This window comes from Strongylocentrotus purpuratus, unplaced genomic scaffold (genome assembly GCF_000002235.5).
Source record: "Strongylocentrotus purpuratus isolate Spur 01 unplaced genomic scaffold, Spur_5.0 spur5_scaffold_21, whole genome shotgun sequence".
Classification (NCBI taxonomy): Eukaryota; Metazoa; Echinodermata; class Echinoidea; order Camarodonta; family Strongylocentrotidae; genus Strongylocentrotus; species Strongylocentrotus purpuratus.
This window is the reverse complement of record NW_022145607.1, coordinates 31,595,726-31,612,185: the sequence shown is the minus strand read 5'-3', so window position 1 is coordinate 31,612,185 and position 16,460 is coordinate 31,595,726. Positions and strand designations below refer to the sequence as shown.

At 37.7% G+C, this 16,460-nt stretch overlaps 1 protein-coding gene across 3 annotated transcripts in view; it reads left to right on the top strand.

The window, feature by feature from the left end:
* The window catches only part of LOC583804 (protein still life, isoforms C/SIF type 2), a 51,380-nt gene extending 35,184 nt beyond the window's left edge, over positions 1-16,196 (top strand). For 2 of the 3 annotated variants that reach the window (XM_030994517.1, XM_030994515.1), the window contains exons 12-24: positions 1,257-1,361; positions 1,736-1,814; positions 2,390-2,491; positions 3,107-3,364; positions 5,664-6,118; positions 6,451-6,576; positions 7,079-7,285; positions 7,978-8,178; positions 9,651-9,665; positions 12,685-12,799; positions 13,752-13,916; positions 14,734-14,815; positions 15,083-16,196. In XM_030994517.1, coding sequence (XP_030850377.1) covers positions 1,257-1,361; positions 1,736-1,814; positions 2,390-2,491; positions 3,107-3,364; positions 5,664-6,118; positions 6,451-6,576; positions 7,079-7,285; positions 7,978-8,178; positions 9,651-9,665; positions 12,685-12,799; positions 13,752-13,916; positions 14,734-14,815; positions 15,083-15,818 — 2,646 coding nt within the window. In that variant the 3' untranslated portion in view covers positions 15,819-16,196. The remainder of the gene's footprint in view (positions 1-1,256; positions 1,362-1,735; positions 1,815-2,389; positions 2,492-3,106; positions 3,365-5,663; positions 6,119-6,450; positions 6,577-7,078; positions 7,286-7,977; positions 8,179-9,650; positions 9,666-12,684; positions 12,800-13,751; positions 13,917-14,733; positions 14,816-15,082) is intronic. The other variant, XM_030994516.1, reaches the window with a different exon arrangement.
* Positions 16,197-16,460: the final 264 nt, after the last annotated feature.

Genomic DNA, 16,460 nt, shown 5'->3' with positions numbered 1-16,460 from the left:
CCTCCAACCAATCGCAAGTTTGCAGTCTCCTGTCTCTTAACCCTTACTGTACTGGGCTATTTTGAGCACCTCCTGACTGGGGGGGGGGGCCTCGGAGGCCCCCCCCTATGATCTCGGCCGTCGGATGTCCGATGAACACGAAAATTTGCATGTTTGTAGATATTTACGTAACGAACAAGATGGTGTAATTAGTTTTTTGCGAATATGCAAATTTTTGTTGTTATAGCCTAATTAATTATGCAAAATGCTAATTTTATGCATTTTACAGAAAATGTGTCAAACTCCACTTTTTGAATGTTGAAACTCATTATTCATATGAAACTTCTTTTCTAACACAAAATATTTATTTTGTTGTAATTAATAATGATAATTTATGCAAATTTGATGCGATTTTCAAATATTTATTTTCTTATGTATTTTATTGTTTTTTTATTTCTTATTATATCTATTGTTTTTATTTCTTATGTATTCTTTTGTTCTGGAATACATCAAGTTACTTTGAGAAACATATAAAAGCAATTCGATATCAATTTATATCACCCACTTAGGAAGGAATACATCTAAACCTGTATTCACATTTCTGCTTGTACATGAATATATGCAATTATAGCATATTTTTGATGACATGCGCATACTAATTGTTATGTAACACCTCACAGGTATATCCAATTGTGACGAAAATGGTATCAAAACGTGCGTAAGACTTGAGGGAAAAAAGTCATGAAACGACAATTCAAAATTTCAAGTGGTTGCGGTGCGATCTCCGAAAATGTCGAGGGGGGGCCTCCCAGGCCCCCCCCCCCCCCCAGTACAGTAAGGGTTAAGCACATAGTTGTGATTGATATCAACTCTTTGTAAGACGGGGGCCTGGTCAGGTTTAAAAACAAGAAGGAAATGAAAGTTTAGTGATTGTATGGTAGTAATAATGGAGTAGTATTAGTAGCAGTAGGATAGGAGTTTATTGGGTGAATCGTTTAGTACAAGGCAAACCTGTCGTAAGGTCCATGGGCAACTAGGCTTTTTAATATTCTCTGAGATCTAACACTGTACATTTGCTCTCCAGCAACATTTGCTCTTTACAGAAGTAGTAATACTTACTTTTTAGACTTTTGATGTAGTATGTTGACCTGAAACTCCAAACATGCATACATACAAAATCATTTTTGTTGATCAGTGCCCTTTAAAGTGGCTACTTCTTATCATCCATCTTGTTTGCATTTCACAAATTAATCTGAAATCGTTTTGTCCTGTAACAGAATCGCAAGATGGATTACCACAACTACTATGTGAGATTCAAGCTGGCATTGAGATTTGGAGCAAACTACACAATACCAGATAAAACGGCTATTCTATATGATGAGGTAAGGAAGGCAACAAGAGTTAAAATAAAATGGATTCCCTTACTTTTGTTATTACCAATATTCTGTTTTGTCTAAAAATGTATTAAAAATGTGAGGGGGGGGGGGATAGGTAAAGGATAATATAGACTACTACATGTATGCAAAGGACACATATTTATCATGTAATCTAAATAACTGGGCTCCTTTTTACCGTTTTAGTGACTTAAAACTTGAAACCTATTGTAAAGTGTGCTCCTTCAAACCTAATGATTTTGTTTTAAATACATACCATTTGTACAAAATAACATAATTTCATTCACACCCTATACACCCAAATTGAAGTGTCACATGGTTGTAATCATTGCTTATGACTTGTTGATCTTGTTTTGTCATAGAAATACGATGAGATTGAGATCTGTACCAAGAGTATCCATCAGGTTGAACTCTACAAGGTGGATGAGACTGGAACATTTGGTAAGTAGAGAAATCTAGGTGTCCCCTGTCACAGCTGATTGAACGCTCCAAAGATTCAGATATTTGCATTTGGTAGAACTATAGAAGTAGTTGGTGTAATGCCCAATAATTGATGCCATTAATTTGTCAATTTGTTCTACAATCCCAATTTGAGAGTTTTGGAGTCCTAGGTTGGTGCTAACATGCATGTATAACACAAGGCATTTTATGAACAGTTGCCTCTCCCAACCCAGGTTTCATAAATAGGACTTGGAAGGCAGACAGACAGTAAAGATAGAAGTTTGAAGGAAAATAATTGCAAATATATATAATACAGCTGTACAATCCTGGCATCTAACACCTGAGAAGAATATTAAGTGCTTACGTACGTTGCTTTATTATTATAGTTACTTTCAGTCAAACCTGCTTTAGGGACCACCTGTCTACAAAGACCATGCACATTTTTTTCCCCTTGAAAATGGTTTCTCATTGAAACATGTACTAAAGGAACCTGTCTACAAAGACCACTTCTTGTGTTTCCCTTTTGCGGTCCCTATACACTGGTTTGACTGTATTTGATACTCTCTCTTCTGCAGGTTGTTCCCTGGAGGCTGAGCTAGGTGATGATATTGAACAGGAAGACCAGCTCTGTGTTTTCATCAGTTCACTGGAATCTGGAGGACTGGCCTACCATCAGGGTATGTTAACAATCTCATCTCTTTTCATTCTATTAGAAATAGTTGATATAGTCCTGCTTGGTTGTTTATCATTGGGAGAAACAAAACTCCTGTGTACATAAGTAGATCTGTAGTTATCTTTTCGAGTTTCCTCTTTTTGAGTACCTTCCTTACATATTATTTCTTTACTTTCACTTTTTATTCAACATTTTCTCTCCCTCCCTCTCCCTCTTGTTCATTTTCGTCTCCTTACATGTACTGTCTTCCTCCTCTATGTTTTTATTGTGTTTTTTTTCTTTCTCTTTTTTCTCCCCTCTTGCCCTTCCTTGGTCACCTTGAATACTCTGGAGGAAATATGTTTATGCTGTTTATATCAGTTACCACTATTATTATTCTTACTATCATTCATGCTCTTTTGTATTCTTTCCATTTCCATCTTCTCCTTTTTATAATTTCCCTTCTCTTGCTCATTCATGCACTTTCTGTTCTCATAAATTCTATCAAAATCAGATTTAGATTGATAAATGCTGATTTGATGTAGATCTACATGTATACAAATAAAAAATTAGTCGCTTACGACTAGCAGAGTTATTTTTCTGGGCAACCTCAAGTAATTCCCTTCACCTCTCTCGACAGATCTCCAAGTCGGCGACGAGATCCTGGTCTTCAACGGCCGCGTGGTCTGCGACCTGGACATGCTGTACATCGAGAACCTCCTGCAGACGTCCACCTCCCTCACGCTGACCGTGCGTTCCTGCCGCTCCATGTTTTCTCAGACGCAGGCCATGCAGGACACCAACCGGTACATCGATCAGCTGACGTGCCCCCCGCCCCCTCTCCAGACCAGGCTCACGGACGAGATGATCGACACTCTCATTGTCCCCGCCCCAGCAGGTAGGCTTTAATACATGTTTATTGTCTGTTCAAAACCAGAAAAGTGTTAACTCTGTATTCAAGTTAAAGTACAGTCAAACCTGCTTTATATAGTGACCACCTGTCTACAAAGACCACTTTTTGTGTTTCCCTGGGTGGTCGCTTGGTGGAACTTGAAGGAATGATTCCTTTCTGGGGGGCCTTCAAGCTATTGTTTTGAATCCTAGATTCCCCTCTCTTTCTAAAATATTCTGTATGAAAAGTATACAAAATGGACTGCATTCCTAATTTTGCTTTGAGAGATTCCTAATATTTACTGTGAAAGGTACATGTACATGTATGCCTGGCTCTGCATACTTTCTACCAGAACTCTCTTTTGACAAATAAACAGCCTGACAGAGGCTTGCCTGACATAGCAACAACTACTACTAGTCACCATGAACATGACTGACAAAGAAAGCAGACAAAATATACAGTTCCTCAGGTAGACAAAGGAACATCCCTTCACTGCTATTATGTAAAAATGTGTAGAACAGGTGTCACATGCATTCACCTTTTTACAGGTTATAGCTGTGAAGGGATGTTCCTTTTTCTACCTGAGGAACTGTATATTTTGTCCGCTTTCTTTGTCAGTCATGTTCATAGTGAGTATTATATCCCTTATCGTAAGATTGTTGCATTAGGAGTGTACACAACAAGAAAATGAATAGTTTTACTATAAAAGACGTTTCCTGCCGCCTACATCGAAATAGTACCTTTTTATTGTGACGTCACGCATAGTACCTAGGGAAAAAAAGGTACTATGCGTGACGTCACAATAAAAAAACGCATATTCTTGAACTATGCGTTTTCCCAGCGAGCACGTACATGATTTCAAATGCCTCTGCGCGGTCAATCCCCGCGGTGTCACGGCGCTCAAGCCATATGCAATTTACGCTGTGCGATAACTGCATTACACTAGCGCCAGCTAAACATTTTTACATCCTTCAATGTTTCATTTGAGCCGTGCAATTTGCTTTATTTCTTTTCGATCTGAATGTAGATGTTAATGTGAGTATAAGGTTCATGATATTACAGAAGTGTACAAGGAATAATACAGATGGAAGGGATATAAAACAAATATAAAATGACTCATTCTCGGAACAAGCTAAAACTATTCGCACTCAGGAACATCATTAGTACTTTTCTCCCTCGGGCCGATGTTCCTTCGATGCGAATAGTTTCAGCTAGATCCTCGAGTGTCATTGTATATTTGTATACTATGTCAAAAGTGGATTCCATAGAGCTTTAAATAATACCGGTACTGTTGTCTTATTAGCATGTTACCAGCCATAGGTTTGACCTACATAGCAACAATGATTGTATGCAAGTCGCATTCTGACTATTGAAATACAATTGTTTGTAACACTAGGTGAATGATTAAATTGTATGGAGGCACCTAACAAAGATTTGTGCATTAAATCCAATCACATTATGAAAATGGTCAATTGAAATTCATTGGGGAAAAACACCCTGTGTCAGTAAAAAGGGTTTGCAGTGTTTCAAATCCCTCCTTTTGTTGACAATTTAGACACAATCTGTGAGCTCTTTGTGATTGCTCAAATACCCATAGACCTTTCTGTTTACAATTGACTATCAAAAACCGCTTCCCTGTTTATTGAGGAGCACCCACCTGAACCCAGCTCCTGTACATACTGTCCAGAATTCTTTTGTATTCTTTGCATTCCGGTGAAGCCTCAGCGAGAAGGGTAAACTTCCTTTTCAATTCTCTGTACCTGATTGGTTAAACATTCCTACAGATACAACAAAATACTGCAGACCAAAAATCTACTTTGACCACTAGTTCAACAATGCCAAGCCCTTAATAGTGTCAACATCAATAGAATCCGATTGAAATTGTGTCAGTTGGTACCTATTGTATTAGTGCAGTTAACAATTTAGAATTTGAGGTTTGATAGGCAGTACCTTGCTTCCTGTTGTTTCTCATTAGTACTTGACTCAGAGTGGAGTATGTGCATGCAGTCTAATAGCAAGTGGTCCTGATGATTTTGTTCTATTTCTGAAGTTTTGAGAAGATTGGACATCTTGTCTACGACTTCTTTTAGAGCTTCTACAATCTGGAGCTTTGTTTCAAAGCATATGATTCATATTTGAAAGATTGTACAGCCTTGTCTCCAAATTCTTTTAGAGCTTCCATAATAGGATGTTTTGTCATTATGAATGTGTGTCTGTTATTCAATTCTTGGTTAAGAGCTTCTAAGTTTTCAAAGCATCATGATACATTTATTTGAATGCATCTCCACTTTGGTTTTTCTTTTAGCGTACGAACAACAAGAAGAGGAAGAGCAGACTTCTGACTCCAGCATCAACCCTCCAAGCTTGAGCGGAGACACTAGCACGCCACTTCCACCTGCATCCTTCGACACCGTCACCGACGGCACGACCCGTAGCGGCGTCAACGGCCAGGACAAAGCACCCCTTGACAACAAGCAGATCGAGCAGTTGATGAAAAACGCAGAACAGGTCACAGAGTTCTGCCGCACCCTCGAGATCCGTCAGAGCGTCCGACGCAACAACGTGACCCGGTCGGTCGGCGCTCGGGAGAGCCAGCTTGTTGACATGCCCGCTCTAGAGGTGCTTCAGGCGGCTCAGAAGCTGCGGAAGGTCATCATGGAGCTCCTGGACACCGAGAAGACATACGTCCGGGATCTGAACTGCTTGGTGTCCAGGTACCTGGAACCCTTGCAGAATGAGGCTTTCCTCTCAGCAGATGAGGTGAGTTCAGGTTCCTATATTCATCTAATTTTAGAGGTGTTGTGGCCCAGTGGATACTTTTTTGAAATGTGGATCACATTGTTCACAGTTTGAGTCCAGTCATTGATTTGTTTCAGAATTCAAGAAGATTTCTTTGATTTGGATTACAGCTTCTTGGTAATTTTTCTCTACAGAGTGGCAAATATAGGTTTGTTAAAGAATTATTTTACCGGTTTCCTTGACTGATTTTGATGATTTCTTTCTGTCTTTATTTATATTTCTTTTGTTCTTAGATAATCTAAATTGTATTCACCTCTTTTTTTACAATCTTCTATTTATATATTCATTTTCAGATTGATGCTCTGTTTGGTAATATCAAGGAGATTATCAAGTTCCAGACTGGATTCCTGAAATCCCTTGAAGATCCCATCTCCAAGGAACCAAATTTCTCCACCCTTGATAGTCCAGATGAATTTAAAGTAAGAAAACTGTCCTTTTTTTCTTCATTTTTATAAACTTAAGTTCTATTTCAGCATATCTCAGTGGAATCATGATATGAATTACAGTTTGATGTTTATTTTTATATTTTATTGTGAAGATGCAATCATTCACTTTTCCAATTTTTGCTTGTATACGTCCTAAAAAATGTTTGCTATTTTTCTTTATACTTCTGGTATGAATGTTCAAATCATGAATGTTCAAATTGGATGTGAAATAAACTGAACCTGAACTTGAAATCAGAGAGCACCATCTGATTTTAAAGCTCATTAAGAGTCAAGTGACATAATGTGACATGTTTCCTATTGTATGTTAGGAGTCATTATTCCTAAATATATATTGCTATGCCAGGCAAGATTTATCAAATGTAATCATGTTAAGGTCTCTTTAAAAAAACACATAGAATTGAATAGGTCATCAACGGATTTAGGGTTATATTTCATGTGTTGACCACATTTTTTGGTCCACTTCGTTTCTCCGCAGAGGATCTTGTTCTCCCTGGGCGGTTCTTTCCTGTACTACATGGAGCACTTCAAGCTCTACAGTGCCTTCTGCGCTTGCCACTCCCGCTCCCAGAAGATCCTGGACCCTGCCAAAGGCAATAGCGCCCTCATGCAGTTCCTGGAGGCCAGGAATCCCAAGCAGCAACATTCCGCCTCCCTGGCCTCCTATCTAATCAAGCCCATACAGGTGAGGGTTCTTGCAGAGAGGGTAGTCCAGGTTTCTAGACTGATATATCACGAGTACAGTGCAGGCCGTATAATTACCTGATTTAATTAAAAAAAAAAAATCCTGATTTTACCCATATTTTCATGATTTTTCCCTTATTTTCCCTATTCCCAATTTTCTCACTCAAAAGAAGGGATTGCTGTTAGATGCCAATTTTTTGTCCTAAACGCTTTTTTTTAAAAACTCACTGTCACCCCTGTAGGTGAGAGTCCTTGCCAAGAGGGTTGTCTAGGTTTGTTTCTGGACTGATTTGATATGCTGTTTCACAAGTGCAGTGATGTTTCAGTCTTTCATTTCAAGAACAAAGATCAGCTCTTTTCTTTGTAAAATATGTCACTTACAATACAAAATGTGGGTTAAAAGTTTAAGGTTACCTTTGATTTCCAAGCAAAGTAATAGTGTTTTATTCTTCAAAGTAAATGGTGTAGTTTGAAGTGCATTTACCTTTATGATCTTGGTAAGGCAATCATTGTAAATGATAATAACCTCATACATTTGTATGATTTATCTGATAAGCAATTCATCATAACTGGACTGTAGTAGTCAAATTACAAACAGGAAATATATTCTCAGCCCGATAGTTGTAATTTACCTGATTGATACAAATAAAGAAGTTTCCCCATCCTTTTTTTTCTTCTTCATTTTCTTGACAGAGGGTGCTAAAATACCCCCTCCTCCTGTCCGAAATGCGCACCCACCTGGATCGGGATAGCTACGAGCACTACCATCTCTCGGAAGCTCTCAAGGGCATGAACAAGGTCGCGGAGCACATCAACGATATGATGAGGGTGCACGAGGAGTACGGGGCTGTCTTTGATACCCTGGTAGCAGAACAGTTCCATGTGAAGAAGGAGGTATGTATTAGGAAGGATTTATTGATGCGGAACTCAATAGTTTGCTTTCTTGGTTCATGTACAAAATTTATACGACTATGTACATTGTCTTTTCTACCTTCTCCTCTTCCTCTTCTCTTCTTTTCTCAAAGTCCTTCAATCTCTTTTTCCTCAACCTTTTTTATTTCTTTCATTTTTTTCATCTCATTTTCCTTTTCTATCTCATTCTCCCTTTTCACTCTTTTTGTCTTTCTCTGACTCTTATTTCTCTTTCTCTCACTCTTTTTTTCTCTTTCTCTCACTCTTTTTTTCTCTTTCTCTCACTCTTTTTTTTCTCTTTCTCTCACTCTTTTTTTCTTCTCTTTCCCTCATTCTTTTTTCTCTTTCTCTCACTCTTGTATCTCTTTCTCTCACTATTTTATCTCTTTCTCTCACTATTTTTTCCCTTTCTCTCACCGTCTTTTTTCTCTTTTTCTGACTCTGTTTCCTTCTTTTCACTCTTGTCCCTGTTTCTATCACTCTTTTTCTCTTTCTCTCTTGTAATCTCTCTTACATTTTCTTGTTCCAGGTGATTCCATCCTTTATCCTTCTGTTTTTCTGGTCATTTCTATTTTCCAATCCTGTAGTCTCTCTTATTACTGTTTTCTTTCTTTTAAAAGAAAAAAAAAGGCAGAGAAAAAAAAATCAATATCCTGGCTCCTTTTCTTACCCTTTCCAATCTCTCAACAAACTGTATATATAGCTAGCATTATATCTCTTGACAGTAATCTATGTATCACGTAGACTAGGATAGACATAAATCAAAAGCTTTAATCATATTAATATCCCCAGTATACATGTATATGCTTAGAAGTAGATAGGAAGAAAACTACATACTCTCTTGTTATATATCCTAAATCAAAATACCTGTTTATTCATGTACATGTATACTCATCAAAATAGTAGTCATTATGCTATTGTAAACCTATTTCTATTTTATATTTATTTGAACATGTCCTTGAAACCAATGCCAAAATAAGGAGAATGAATTGTACTAAATCAATTCAGTGCAATATACTTATAACTTTGTACTTCATACTTCAACATTATTGGATTTGGAAGTAAAAATAAAGTTACTACATTTTGTACTGAAAATGTCTTCATCTATAGTTGACTCATTCGGAAAAGCCTCCCCCCTCCCCCCTCAATTTGATTGTATGTAGTATTAGTTATATACACACATATAAAGGTTCTATTAAGTTTGAGTTCTTCTGTTTAATTATATTCATTATATTCTTGCCTTCTCTCCCGTTTGCCTCTGCATTGTGCATTCTGCTTTGGATCTCAAAATTCCCCATCTTTCAACCAAAAAAAACTTTTACAAAAACCCCATCCTTTTCCTTCTCCTTTCACTTCATCATGTCATTTGTCTGTTTATCCATCCATCCATCCACGCGTCTGTTTGTCCATCTGTCTGTGTGTCTGTCTGTCTTTCTGTTCATTCGCTGTACCAGATTGCCGGATCTAAGGTAAATATAAAGAGCATAAACCTCTTTTCTATTTGTCAGCTTGGTGCTATACATATATCCAAGTTCTATTCATTTGAATCTTATCGCATTTCATCTTTTTTTGCCTCTTGTATTCTTGCTTTACACTCCATAATACACTCTACGATATATGTATTATAGATGTAGTTGTTATAAGTCGTACATGTAAATAACCTCTTTGTACTAATTACTTTGTAGATTCACTTCTCTTTGACTTTAATATATGTTTTCATTCATCATGACATACATATATATAATTTCATTATCTATTCTCTTTCCTTTCGATACAATGCTTATTATAGTATAGAAATAGAGACTATGATATATAAGAAAAACAAAATACCTTTAGGTGCCTATACCCTATTGTCATACTCATAGTATCCAAACTTGCAAATTTCCTGCTGCAGTCTATTTTCAGAATTTAGAATACTTTTAAACTCCCGAAACGTACTGTTTACCTACATTATTTTTTTCGGTTGTAGTATTTACGGTAATGAATTACTTGTGTGTAGATGAGTAGTAAAAAAAAATATACAGTACTTGCTTTTGATAATTCCTTAATGCATATAGAATACAATGTATATGTTCTTCTCTAGTATAATGTAAACATTGAATCAACATTCATGTATCTTTATCATTTCTTCTTGTTACTTCTTGTCTTGTTTCAAACTCTATCGCCACCACTACATACCTCCCCCTTTCTGCATGCCCCCATGGTCCATGTCCCTCTTCCCCCCTCTACCATCAATTCTTACCCCTCAAAACAGACCCCAACAAACTCCCTCCTAGCCTTTTTCCAACCCAAGGAACCCATTACCCCTACAAACACCCCTACCACGCCCCTTATTAGCCCTCCTCTCAGGAAAGAAGACGTACCGGTAATTACTGTTAAACTGTTAATGTTTGTCCATGGGGAGCGGTGTAAAGAGTCTTTACGTGTACTAAATGACCACTTCATAAATAATAATAATAATATCTAATATTTATATAGCACTGGTATATAGATACAGTTTATAAGCGCTGTACAAAACAAATGAAATGAAAATTACGTTTAAACTAAATATGTAATAAGGATCAACAAAAAACGACCTACTATATCCTCACAAAAAGCTAGATATGTAATGGTCTCTCAGTTATTTTAGTTTTATGTGTCCTTATTTCTTTGATAATTATTAAAAGTAATTTTTTGTGGGATAAAGTGCAAAAACTCCTGCTTTATGTAAATGGAAGGTGATATAGCTACTCGATTGTTACGCTAGTCAAAAGCTCTAAGAGAACAGTGATGTACATGAATGGTGGCATAGAGTTTATTTTGCCCATAGCTTTTTCTGGGAAGGAAAAAAAAACATCCCTGGTTTGCTCTGGTTAGCTCTAGCCTTGACTGAGAAACTCAAGAAAAGAATTTGTAGAAACACATTTTGTAAAGTCCATGTAGAGCTGGAGTTTTGTCAGTGGTTGTGTATTTACTCTTAGTGTTGTCATAGTAATTGTCCATCCCTAATGCTAAAATGAATGTGTTTGATGTAGGTGGTCTTATTATGCTTTATGTTTCATTTAAATTTAGTTCTCATTTTTCACCCAACTCTATATTCTAAACGATACATGTATGTTGTAATCCTCTCAATATTTGCTCTTTTATATCCTTTGAAACACTTTGCTTTGTTTATACAATATTCCAAATATTCTATGGGCTAATAGTGTTGTCAAAATAATGGTCCATCTCTAGTTCTAAAATTATTGTGTTTAATGTTTTTATGTCAATTTAGTTCTCATTTTTCATCCAACTCTATATTAGTAATGATACATTTATGTTGTGATCATCTCAATATTTATAGTTATATCAATTTATATATATTATATCTTTGAAACAGTTTGCTTTGTTTGTACAAATATACATGTGTTCCAAATCTTAGCTTATTATGATTTGAATGTTTTTGATGCCGTCATTTTCTAGCACATCTAAGTACTCAATTCTCCATTTCAGGCACCCACATATTTCTACTTCCATCCATTTTACGTTTGAAATCGATTTCAATTGAAAGTTTTCTTGTGATTATTGTGTACAAATTAGACACCTATAATTTCACAATATGCTGTTCATTGTGCAAACAACTGTATTGTATGTTCTACATGTACAGTGGTTTAGCTGTGTTAAATGTTACATGTATAACTGCTGAGGTTCTATGTATGGGGGTTATATCGTCTGTTTAGAGCCAGGAGGGCATTATTTTCATATACTTTAATACAGAGTTAATGCCCTTTTGGTTCCAAACAGACGATATATTTGCAGTTCCTGTCCGTACACTTTGCATGTTGTTATTTGAGGGGGAAAATGTACAGGGTACATGTATATCACTTCAGCAGACTTTAATGTTCCTCAAATGCACTATGTGTATATATGCATGAACAACATCATTTAAGATTTATTATCAACATCATTTAAGATTTAGTAACAACATCATTTAAGTTTTATTATCATTCATGCTACATTTCAATGTTTGTTTCTTTAAATCTTTTCTCAATTTGGTTGGCTGTTTTAAGCTTGTATTTATATGGCTGTCAAAATCTATTTGTCTGTAATCGTGAGGATGATTCACGATTGTGGCATGTTTGGTATGGCTGGTGTTGTGGTGATTGTTTGGGGGTTTATTTTTTTAGTGATGGATGTACAGTATAATTATGGAAAACGATTTATACATCAAAAGCTTATTTGATTTGAAAGACTTAAACTTTCACTTGTCAAATGACTGAACAAACATATTTTCATGTAACACTTTATAAATAAATACTTTTATAAGGCCTTAGTTTCAACAAGATGAGGGGTGGCCAAAAAATGCAAAATTTATCGTTAGGATTAGCTTGTGAATAGGTTGATTCTTCTCATAGTCATGAATATCATAGAATTAATAATACCGTTAACCAACTTTAAAAAATCTGGGTGAGCACATTTTTAAGGCAGAATGATTTATTTAATGCAATTCTTTCCACTTTTATTTCACAGGTGCATGAGCTTGCCATGGATGATCTTGTGAAGTATGAAAACATGACCTGGCTCAACTGTCACGATGACCTTCCCAAGTACAAGAAAGGTCGTGAACCTGAGGTCACTGTATTTGGTGAGTATAGCTTCATATTACTAAATTCTCACTGTGATTGTTATCTTTTTGGTACCTACTTCATTTTTGTAAATGCCTCATTTCCTATGAGTTTTGATTAACTGCATTGATAATCTAATGCTCCTTGATTGAGAAAGGCACCTGAATCTGAAATACTTATAAGTACTCCTGGGTCGAGAGAGGCCTTGGAAGATAAAATGCATTGCTATTTCAATATTCCTTAGTTTATAGCAGCTCCTAAAGATACATGTACACATACAGAGGTATAAGTCTGATACTTCAATTTAATTCACATTTATTCGGCAAAAGATAAAGATCAAAATCAAATCAAATACCGGGATTGCAAAAATAACTTAAAAACTTGAAAACAAGCAACAAAAAAAACACATAAAAACAACCAGATACAATACAATACTAATAATGTTACATACAAAATATATGAATCAATTTTGTATTTCAATAAATCAATGAGTGGCAAGTATTGTTCTTTTCAGCTTAAGTTTAAATGCGTTGTGGTTCTCATCACATCAATGTGAGCAGTTTGGCAATTCATTGCACTTTAAAGGACAACTGTTCATTGCCAAAATATTTTTTGGGGTGATTTTTTAGTCTATTACAGCTTGGAAATTGTGTAATATGAAATCGAGGGTTCAGTGACACATTGAGTCAATCTGATATCAAAATGTTTAGAATGATGTGAGCTTTCCATGAAACACAAAGACTTAACTCCACCCAACACCTCATTGAAGTCAATGGCTAGTGAAACATAGACTTACATGTAACTCCATAAGGCCCAAGTGCTCAGTGACACATAAACCACTTTTTCTCAAAATGACCAAAATGGAGTTACATCTTTGTGTCACTGACCCCTCAAAATGTTGTATTCATTCCTTCATTTTTTTAAAATAAATTGTCAATTATGAATATTTACGCCTCTCTCTGCCTGTTGTAGTCTTCCGACCAGCAGTGGTCATCGTATGCAAGGAGAGGAGTCGCAAGAAGAGCATGGTCAAGCTCTCTGGCACCGGTACGCTGAAAGGGAACCCAGAGGACACAATCAAGTTCAAGTGGATGGTACCAATATCAGCCATGCAGGTCAAGGAGACGTGTATATCAGGTGAGACGATGATGACGGTGATGTTGATGATGATGATGTGGTGATGGTGTTGGTGTTGATGATGTTGGTGTTGGTGTTGATGATGATGTTGGTATTTGATGATGGTGTTGATGATGTTGGTGTTGATGATGTTGGTGTTGATGATGATGATGTTGGTATTGATGGTGATGTTGGTGATGATGACCTTGTGTGTTGGTGGTGGTGTTGATGATGATGATGTTGATGATGACGATGATGATGTTGGTGTTGATGTTGATGATGATGTTAGTTTTGATGATGATGAAGATGATGATGATGATGATGATGATGATGATGATGATATCAGTGTTGGTGTTGATGTGAGTGATGATGATGATGATGTTGATGATGCCGGTTTGTGGTGGAGGTGGTGGTGATGGTGATATCGAAGATGATGATGATGGTGGTGGTGGTGGTGGTGGTGGTGGTGGTGGTGGTGGTGATATTGAAAGTGGGGTAAGAGATGGTGAGAGGATCTCCAAAGTCACCCCACCCTTCCCTAAAACTTACTCCCCTTTTAACTTCAATCTCACCTTACCCTCACCCACACCATCACCCCACCCTCACACCCACTCTAAATCCCACCCCTTTCAATATCCCACTCCTCTCAATCCAACCCCTCCCCCACCCTCCATCACTCATTCACCCCTCCCTCACTCTGTCCCTCACCCCCTCCTCACCTTAATCCCACCCTCACCCCATCCCTCTTTCACCCACCCTGTTTCCCACCCTAACCCCATTATAGAAAAAGTATTAAAAATACCAGTCCTTTAATCACGCCTCTTGTTTGATTTCGCAGAAACTGATTACTTGAGTCTTTGGGAGCTGGTGCACCTTAAAGCTGAGGGGAAAACAGAGAAAGTCTTCCAGTTTTCATCCCAGTAAGTAGACTACGTGATGTGAGAGATAGAAGGGGGAGGGGGGCATTAACTCTATGTATATGAGTTTAACACCCTCCAGGCTCTCACCAGATAATCTATTTTAGTTCCGTAGATTTATCTGGTTATCATAAATACAACTAACATGCTTATATAAATTGTGGTCAGATGGTAACATTCGAATGATCTGCAAATTCTATCCAAGAACATCATTTTAGGAAACTGGCAATATTCAAACAAATTTACTCTTTTCTTGATTTGTCTTAACAGCTCTTCCGATCTAAGGAACTCGTTTGTGAAGGCTATTCGTCAGACCCTCAGGGACTACCACCGTTCTAAGAACACCCCAGGGGGAGGGTCAAAGTTCAACATCAAGAAGAACTACACGCCGTACGGCGGCAAGCGCTTTGAGAACCTAGGGCGTAACAAACGGACCCTGCGTAAGACGGCAACAAAGTCGGACGGAGGATCGTCGGCAGGGCACAGCGAGGCAGGATCGCTAGGTAGCGAGGAGAGATCGAGCGAAAGTGGGTCCCACCGCTCCGACCTCAACTATGACGATACGGACTCGACAAGCACAGGTCGGGGGTCGTGCGACCATGACCGTCGAGAGTCGGGTTCCATCATCATTACCAGCCTCCAGCGACAGGAGAGCGAGGGGACTCTGAATTGTAACGGTAACAACAGCCTGAACCGACAGATGAGCTCCGACTCGGGCGTCCCCAACTCTCCTGCGTCTGCCGGCGTGCCACCGTTTAATACACCCACGGTCCGTGCATCTCATCCGAATAGCCTCTATCCTGAAGACCCCCTCAGAACTCTGACTCCTGAAACAAGTGCTGTTGCTCATGGTAGGAAAGGTCCAAACAGGCCTTTAACGTTGGACCTTTCGTTAGTTCACGCCCAGCAAGAGACGAATACATCAAGCGAGCCCTACACCCCTAACCTGGAGGACATTCGAGCGAGATTGGCTGAAATAGAAATGGCTGTCGAAGATCATCATTGATAACAGTATTGCCACAACTTCCATTCTATAGCTAAGCCATTCTAACTCTTGACTTTTTGAGGAACTTGCGGAACGGGCCTACTACAAGGATTTTGCCTCGTGTGGATATCTTGCAATTTGATATTAACTGATAATGTTAGCTAATCATGATGCTATTGATGCTCTGGAATCGTTTTTTCTAAAATTATAACTAAGTGCATACAAATCATGAATACTCAGGATACACGGTGTTATATTTCTTGACATGTTTCTTTCAACCCCTCCTCCTTTGCCTTCCAACATCGACCGAATCTTAACGAAGGAAAAGCATCGCAATAGCAATCAATGCTGCATTTTTTATGCATGAGTGATTTGATGTGATCGTCAACAGAACCAAATCCTGCAGTTCCAAGCAGTGTCTCAAAAATTATTGTCAGAATTTGTCATCAATAGCAAAAAAAATGTCCTGTTCTGTTTATAAATTTGATCAGAATTCTTGTCGTTGTCCCCCTTCCCGTTTTCCATTAGATTGTGTCCTTAGCCTTGAAGCGTGGAAGTCGGGCTAACGCCATGTAAGTAGCAATTCCTATTTAATGTAAAGATGATAGTGCCAATATTTTTGTACAGTATGAGTTGTAAAGGATAAACAATTGCAAAGATATA